This window comes from Hakea prostrata, chromosome 4 (genome assembly GCF_041222555.1).
Source record: "Hakea prostrata isolate BN-2017 chromosome 4, UWA_Hpros_2, whole genome shotgun sequence".
Lineage (NCBI taxonomy): Eukaryota > Viridiplantae > Streptophyta > Magnoliopsida > Proteales > Proteaceae > Hakea > Hakea prostrata.
Window position 1 is genome coordinate 17,800,289 of NC_142603.1, and position 9,225 is coordinate 17,809,513.

General features: G+C 37.6%; 1 protein-coding gene across 1 annotated transcript; it reads right to left on the reverse strand.

Annotated features, from left to right (window-relative positions):
* Positions 1–4,301: 4,301 nt before the first annotated feature.
* LOC149018276 (3-hydroxy-3-methylglutaryl-coenzyme A reductase 1-like) lies at positions 4,302–4,823 on the reverse strand. Its single transcript, XM_089153869.1, has one exon. The coding sequence runs from the start codon at positions 4,821–4,823 to the stop codon at positions 4,302–4,304; it is 522 nt and encodes a 173-aa protein (XP_089009995.1).
* Between the last annotated feature and the right edge of the window lie 4,402 nt (positions 4,824–9,225).

Sequence of the window (9,225 nt, forward strand, 5' to 3'; positions counted from 1 at the left end):
ACCAAATACATAAAAAGTAACACTTACAATATAAAAGCATAGACATACCCCTCCGGTAAGAACCCAATACACTCTGAGTCTAATCTTGTGTAGCTTTTGCACGAGACCTCACTCTATTTGTTGTCTAACTTTGCCATTGGAGGCGGCTGCTTGGCACACAAGCCGGCCCGCATCTAACCTTTCTTGCAGGACTCATCGTCCCGGATAAGAGAGGAGGCTCAGTCGGATCCAGAAGTATAATTGATCTGCATCAGTTTGGCGCCGTCTGTGGGAACGACAAAATCTTCAAGTCATGCCAAAACGAGGAGGAAATAATGGACGTTCCCGAATAGAAAATGCTGGCGGGAATCAGATTCCTGAAGATCAAACACATCAAGACGATGGAGTCCACTCAACCCGAGTGGAACAAGATCCTCCCGAGGGGAACCTGGTCGTTGAAAATCCAAACGGGCAAGGCACATCCCGAGGCCCTCAGGGGTATTCTACGACAGCAGATATGGACGAGCTTCGCAAGGGAATGATCAAGATGCAAGGGGTGTTGCGAGGTTTGGTCCATCAAGTTGGAGTTGAGCAAGGACCAAGGCGTAACACTCAGACGGGAAGGCTACTGAGAGCCTTCCAAAATGCAAGAAGATCTCGGCCAAGAGGGAGGATCTTGAAAGGAAGACCTGACGAAGGTCAAAGGTCCAGTCATGCTGGTCCCGACCATCGTCAAAGAAGCCGTTGGGAAGAAATGGAGCACCAAGGAGAAAGTCATCCTCAATCAACCCGATCGAGGGTCTCAGTTGCCCGAACTCAATCCAGAAAAGAAAACAACGCTGAATCAGGCAGGAATGGAGTTAGGCAAAATTGCCTTTGGAAGAGGATGGCAGAGGTCGAGCGTAAATTGGAGGATTGGGATCACGACAAGGATTTGGACGTGGTTGATCAAGAAGCATTCTCAAATGAGATTATAAATTTACCTCTTCCTCAGAATTTCATTATGCCTACCTTTACTCCATTCGAAAGAAAAATGAATCTGAAGAACCACATAAGTTATTTCAAGTCAATAATGATTGTTCTAGGTCAGGAAGATGAGCTACTATGCAAGAACGTTCCGGCCTCGTTGAAAGGCCCGGCCATTAAGTGGTTTAGTGGTCTACAACCCGGATCCATCCATAACTTCAGGGAACTTGCTAGAAAATTCATAGCCCAGTTTAGAAGTGCGATCGGAAGCAAGAAGACGTCTGATAGTTTATTCGCTATAAGGCAAGGGCGTAATGAATCCATTTGGGATTTCCTGAAACGTTTCGATGAAGTAACCATTGAGATCGAGGATCTTGATGATCAGGTGGCGTACAACGCACTTTGGAGTGGCATTACACACCAGAGACTTTTGGAAGTCTTACTAACAGATAAGCCCAACACATACAGGACACTGTTACGTAAGGGCCAAAAACAAGCCAGTGTTTATGAAGCCAGTGTTTTTAAGGCAATACATTGAATTAGGTCCATCCCGGTCAAGTTGCACCTTCCTTAAGGAGTTGCACCTTTTTTAAGATAATAATTTGAATCGGGTCAATCCCGGTCAACTTGCACCTTCCATAAGGACTTGCACATTTTTTAAGGTAATAACTTGAATCGGGTCCATCCCCGTCAAGTTGCACCTTCCTTAAGGACTTGCACATTTTTTAAGGTAATAATTTGAATCGAGTCCATCCCGGTTATCTTGCACCTTCCACCTTCCTTAAGGACTTGCACCTTTTTTAAGGTAATAATTTGAATCGGGTCCATCCCGGTCAACTTGCACATTCCTTAAGGACTTGCACCTTTTTTAAAGTAATAATTTGAATCGGGTCCATCTCGGTCAACTTGCGCCTTCCTTAAAGACTTGCACCTTTTTTAAGGCAATAATTTGAATCGGGTCCATCCCAGTCAACTTGCGCCTTCCTTAAGGACTTGCACATTTTTTAAGGTAATAATTTGAATCGGGTCTTATCCCGTTCAACTTGCGCCTTCCTTAAGGACTTGCATCTTTTTTAAGGTAATAATTTGAATCGGGTCTTATCCCGGTCAACTTGCACCTTCCATAAGGACTTGCACATTTTTTAAGCTAATAATTTGAATCGGGTCCATCCTGGTCAAGTTGCACCTTCCTGAAGGACTTGCACCTTTTTTAAGGTAATAAATTGAATCAGATCCATCCCGGTCATCTTGCACCTTTTTTAAGGTAATAATTTGAATTGGGTCCATCCCGGTCAACTTGCGCCTTCCTTAAGGACTTGCACCTTTTTTTAAGGTAATAATTTGAATCGGGTCCATCCCAGTCAACTTGCGCCTTCCTTAAGGACTTGCACCTTTTTTAAGGTAATACTTTGAATCGGGTCAATCCCGGTCAACTTGCACCTTCCATAAGGACTTGCACCTTTTATAAGGTAATAATTTGAATCAGGTCCATCCCGGTCAAGTTGCACCTTCCTTAAGGACTTGCACCTTTTTTAAGGTAATAATTTGAATCGGGCCCATCCCAGTCATCTTGCACCTTCCTTAAGGACTTGCACCTTTTTTAAGGCAATAATTTGAATTGGGTCAATCCCAATCATCTTGCACCTTCCATAAGGACTTGCACTTTCTTAAGGCAATAATTTGAATCGGGTCAATCCCGGTCAACTTGCACCTTCCATAAGGTCCTGCACTTTTTTAAGGCAATAATTTGAATCGGGTCAATCCTGGTCAACTTGCACCTTCCTTAAGGTCTTGCACTTTTTTAATCTTCCTTGCTATCCCGCATGATGTAAACAACGTTCGGGATAGGGGGCTTATGATACTGAAGATTTCTACCCGACCGGGTCTGACCCGGATGGGGCTCCACATGCTAGTTAGTCGGGACAGATGCCAATCATCCATGACCAAAAGCGTAACATACGCCACATATATAGCAATCATCCTTGATATAGAAGGTCAACTCAGCAGCTAATTGAATGGGACCAACGACAAGGAAGCACGATCCTAGGAGAAACAACAGCCCTTGTCGGGCTAACTTACCAAATACATAAAAGGTAACACTTACAATATAAAAGCATAGACATACCCCTCCGGTAAGAACCCAATACACTCTGAGTCTAATCTTGTGAAGCTTTTGCACGAGACCTCACTCTATTCGTTGTCTGACTTTGCTATCGGAGGCGGCTGCCCGGCACACAAGCCGGCCCGCATCTAACCTTTCTTACAGGACTCATCGTCCCGGATACGAGAGGAGGCTCAGTCGGATCCAGAAGTATAATTGATCCGCATCAGAGATCTTAGCCAAATTGGAAATAGGTGGAGGTCTAAGGAACAAAATTGGTAATAAATCTGAAAATCGGGTAAACAGACCTACCTTCAGTATTTTAGGCATATCTCTCTCATATGAGCTCGGATTGCAGTGATTCAAGATGCTATGGAACGATATCGAAAATATCTACAACGTCTACAACTTTATAGTTTTGAGTTTTTCCAAAATCTGAACTAATAAAAATTGAATCGACGGGTAAAAAGAGGGGATTCATTGTGTGCGGGAGACATAAAAAAGAAGCCACAAAGAAGATGAGAAGACGACGAACGCGGATCTTGGCTCTCATTGCTCAAGAAGAAGACCACATCTCTCTCTCTCTCTCTCTCTCTCTCTCTCTCTCTCTCTATGTTTCATCTTTATTTGTCTTATGAACTTTGTGATAATGAGTAACTAGTTCCTTTTCTTTGGGATGTAGATGAACCATGTTTATTTCATTAATTTGATTGTTCTATATCTTCTATTTGATTGTATTTGAGTCTAGCCAAAGATGTTATATAACTCAGCAAACTAAGCGTGCCAAACTTTTGTAAAAGACGATAGTCTTGCAAAGATAGGGCATACCTAGGAAGATCATCCTTAACTTGCTTTGAAGTGTAGAGTTATATTGGTTAGGGAAAAGCATTGGGATTCGAAATCCCAAAGATCTTCACGTATTCATAGTTAAAGTTTTTACATTAATTAATAGATTTAGTTTAAATTTAGTTTTATTGAATTCAATCTTAGTAACTTAGCATTTTAGTTCCCCATAGTTCGACCCCGTACTTTCTGCTAGCTAGATTAGTATATGATTTTATTTTTGATTGGTTAACGACACAATCAAATTTTGGTATATATATATAAACCTAGTAAAAATATTACTAGTAAAAGATAACTCATAATTATTTTATAGTGTGTGCCTGTGAATTTGAATTCTTGCAATCTCTATCTGACCTGCAAAACATTTGAATTAATTCGGCATGCAGATAGTAAAAACCCAAAAATCGAAAACTCACTCAGGGGTGAAAACGTTCGCCAATTGGTCAAAATTGAGAGGATTTTCCAGGTAGAACTTCAATTCTGCAGCTCTCAAGGCGGAGGCGAATCTGACAACAAGAGTGCGAGTGATCCCATCTCTGAGCAATGCGCTGGGGGCACTACCAGATTCGTAAATGGCCTTACAACCCCTATTGGTACTGGACACCACGCGCCCTTCAGTGATTGCCAAGGGCACCATATACTCCCTGCTTCCATCGAGCAATAATGAACCAATGAATCCCACAGGAATCTGGACATAACCCACGGGCATCTCACATGAGAACTTAACGGAATTATAATCAAAGCCATCGAAAGGCAACCCACCAAGAGATCTCCCCGTCTTCCTCTGGAATGCTTCACTGCGTATCCTTGCTGCACGATTTCGATCGCGGCCGATCATATCTACAAGGTCGTGAGAGGGATCAAGAATTCCATTAACCACGATTTTGATCATCTTCTCATCCTCTTCTTGAATCGCCAAAGGTACCACCTCCATTGTTGTTTAGGTTTCAATCACTATGTTTCAAAACAATGTATTATATTCCCTTCTTATAAATTACTAGTAAAAGACGCCCGATGCATGATACATGGAGAAAAAATTGAAAGGAAAAAAAAATTGAAGCAACTATAAATTTGAAAAACAAATGAGAAAATAATCATATTAAACATCATTTTAGTTTATAACTTTCGAAGTATTATGTCTATACTATTTTATTTGTCATTCTAATGCTTAGGTATTCTTTTTCTTTTCAATGTATAAATTTTTGACTTTGATATCTAAAAGATACTCTAAGTGCAATTCATTTTTAACATAAATCCTTTTAAAGTACGAAATAGTTTGGCTATAAAATCCAAGAGGTGCTAACAATTCAAGGACAAGAAAATCTAAAACTTTAATCCAGTGCAAGAAGAATAAATGATAAAGACAACAAAATTAAGTTGGTCGGTTGGATTGGCTTACCTGTCTACGGTAATTTCGGAGATTAATATCAACTCCTGATTCAAGGAAAGAGAGATAATCTAAAGATTCAAAACAATTCAGCCATCGATAAGTGGAAACGATTGTAGTATCCGTGAATTGAAGATATTAAGATTGACGTTGATACGAATGCAACAGATAAATAATACGTATATTACCTCAGGTGGCCTTAAGCTGCAGAATAATAGAGGGGAGAATTCCAAACACCAAAATTTGAATACTTCGCAAACCGCGAATTATATCCAATAAGGTCTTAGTTTCCTGAATATCCTCATCACTTGCAGTAGAAATCAATGCTCTCCGATAACATAGGGTTCCTGAATTTGAAAATGAAAAAACAAAAGTTGAGATCTAGTAGCAAGTTAGGGCTTCAAGATCTATGTTAATGAAAAAGTTTTTTACTGCAATCAACGGCTGTAAATCGTCGAATAGTGGAAGCTTAAAAACAGTTGGAGGAGTTGAATTTCCAACTGTAGTCGTGGAGTTAAATTTTTAATTTAGATTTTAGTTTTAGATAGGATGAATGAGATTTGTTAGGCAACAATCTATAAGAATATTCGGATAATTGCAAGTTAAAAAAAAAAATCCCATATAATGATTTTTGGCTTTATAAAAAAGGAATATGGATTTTTGTAAAAAGGGAGAGAATTAGATTATTCTTTTTACAATATAAAAATGAAAACTAAAATCATAGGAATGGAGAAATTCACCTTCTTGATTTGATTATCTTTTCTTTTAAAAAAAATACTAATGGATCTCAAATAAGGATTTTTAGTTTCTTATTTTATTACTTTATGTATTAATAGAGTAGCAGATTAACCGTATATTTATTTACCAAAATAGAAAATATAAAATAATTTTTTCAAAAAATATAGAGAAAATAATCGTTGAGGGAAGGATAGGATGTAGGAAGATTTTAATTTTAATTTTTTCTAAAGGTAATTAATTAGTAACTAAAATATAAAAAAATACTAATAGAATTTCAAATAAGGATTTTAGTTTCTTATTTTATTACTTTATTTATTAAGAGAGTACGAGATTAACCGTATTTTTATTTTACCAAAATAGAAAATACTAAATATTATTTTTTTTTCAAAAATTCAAATAGAGAAAAAAGAAACAAAATCATTGAGTTAAGGATAGGATTTAGGAAGATATTTTATTTTTATTTTTTCTAAAGGTAATTAATTAGTAATTAAATATTAATTTTAAAAAAAAAATTCAAATAGAAGAAAAAGAAACAAAATTGTAGAAGGAAGGATAGGATTTAGGAAGATATTTTATTTTTATTTTTTCTAAAGGTAATTAATTAGTAGCTAAAATGTCAAAAATACTAATGGAATCTCAGATAATAGACTATCAGATTGACCGTATTTTTATTTTATCAAAATATAAAATATTATTTAAAAAAAAATTCAATTTAATGCATGGAGTCATTGCCCCTAAGTTTTCTTCCCATGCCACTAGTCCCTTCCATTTTGGGGTATTGGTTATTAGTCATTTGGGCTCCCTGCCCCAACAACACCAAAATTCCATTTCAGATTTAATTAGCATATCATCCTTTGCTACGACCTTCTGGGCCTTGGGAGTGGTCGTGAGAGGAATCCTCCATTGTAGTTAATGGTCAAAGAGAGATCGACATTGGCAATGAACATATCTGATTTATATCTTTACATGTTAAATTAGTAAGGGCCTGTTTGGTTACATGAGTCTGAAGATTTTAAATATCTAGAGATTTCAAATTTATAGATTTCAAATCTATGGAGTTATAATTTATAAAATTAGATGTTTGGTTGTGGAATAAAATCTGTGGATTCATCCTAAAAAACTATTTGATCGACGTGATTTTTGTGAATGTGCAAATGTATAGTTTTTTTGAAATCTCTGGATTTCACCCCTTACCCATAAATCTACATATTCACGTTTTTAGTGTAAAAAGGTGAATCTCTAGATTTCATAAATCTATAGATTTTTACAACCAAATGGGTATAATTCTCAAATTCATGAATCCATAAATTTGAATCTTTGGATTCATGTAACCAAACAGGCAGGCCCTAAAGTAATTTGGAATGAAGTTCAAAATACTATGGTAACTGATCCCGGTCTGCATCTCTCTTATGATTGTATTTGGAGAGTGAGGGAGAGGTGAGGAAGGTGGTGCCGACAGTGGAAGGAGTGGCAGTCACCAGACTCTCACCTTAGTGGGTGTAACCAGTCAATGCTCCAACAATGATTTAACCATATAGCATATGAATCTTCTGCACTAGACTATCACAACAGAGTGGTTGTAATAGATACAACCAAAATATGTAGTCGTGGCTTTAACTAATATAATACTTTGCCTCTTCCTTGATCGAAAAAAAAAAACAAAAGAAAAATAAAATGTAAAAATAAAATGTTAAAAAGCTTGAGTCCAAGTCACTCATTGGGTCAATGTTCCTTGTTTTGCTTTTAATGATACTGCCGGCCAACTAATAGATTCTCTCTTCCCTTTCTTAAACTTTTTCCAAAACCAAGGACAAATTCATGCAATGTAATGATAACTACTCAGAGTGTAATGGTTATCTACAAACTTTTTTTTTTTTGGTAAAAGGTTATCTACAAACTTGGTGGATAAAAAAAAGAAAAATTAGAATGTAATCAGAAAGATTCAATCTAGTTTGGGGAGTGTTCTTTTTCTGGTAGGGTTAGAATATAATGCTTTTTTTCTTAATAGATGTTTTTTTTAGGTGAAAAAGAAAAAGCCATGTAGTCAACATAGTTCCTCGTGTCGGCGAGATTTTTCGCTGTGTCGCTGGGGGGCGACACGAAACCCCCCAGCGACATCGACTTTACCAAAAGTCGGCGATATATCGCCGACTTCCGGCGATATATCGCCGAATGTCGAAATTTCGACAGATGAAGATCGATCATCATAGCTGAACTGCTGAAGGCTGAAGCTGAGAATAAGAAATTCTTGGATCGATCATATGTATAGACACTCACGATCAATAGATCATCAAACACATACTGAAAAACACAAAGGAGTAGAGGAAAAGTAGAAGAAAATCTTGATCTATAGAAACTTTTTATACTTGAGAGGGTTTTGTTTATCAGTAGTAAAGGCCATGACACCAGCAGAAGTGCAGAACCAAGATTAATGGTTACAGAACCCAGATGAATTGATGAGAAATGCTGGGCCAAAAACCCATCTTTCAAAGCGGAAACCGATTCTGAATCAGGGCCTTCGGGACTCTTGACGATGGATTTGTCGAACACAGCAAGCATTTTTCTTGTTTCTGAACCGACGACATCAACCGTCCCCACAACGCGCCTGTTCACACCGATCTTCTGCACTACTTCTACAGTTCTACTTGGCCTTTTCTTTCTTTCCTCTTCTAAATCTTTCTTTGATTTTCTCTTTCAGCGGAACCAGGTCCAACAATGGCAGATGCAGATCTAAATCTCTAATATGCCTTTAATGGCAGTCGGTTCAACTTCCGCCCCCATCCCAAAAAGTCGGGCGACATGTCGCTCCATGTCGCCCGAGTCGCCGTGTCGCCATGGTCCGACACGGCGACATGGAGCGACATGTCGGACCTTGGTAGTCAATCGTGGTTATCCAAAAAATAATTATTTTAACATTAACTTTTTACAATGACGTGACAGAAGGTGGTTCAGAAAAAATTCAAATTTTTTCCAAATATAAGAAAAAACATTGTGATGTGACAAGTCAATAATAAAAAGAAATTTCTTACACAACACCCAAGAAAGTGAACTTTTTATTTTTTTAAAATAAAAAAGACAAAGCCATGTGATGGCACATGTAAAGGCACTAAAGATGATTAGAAATATTAATTTTCTAAACTTAAGTCAGATGTGATCATAATGGTTATATAAAAGTATACAACATTCTCATAATGTGCAGAACAAAATAGCA

What these genes read in the sequence shown, in the direction of transcription:
- LOC149018276 (XM_089153869.1), bottom strand. Translation starts at nt 4,823, where the DNA reads ATGGAGGTGGTACCTTTGGCGATTCAAGAAGAGGATGAGAAGATGATC.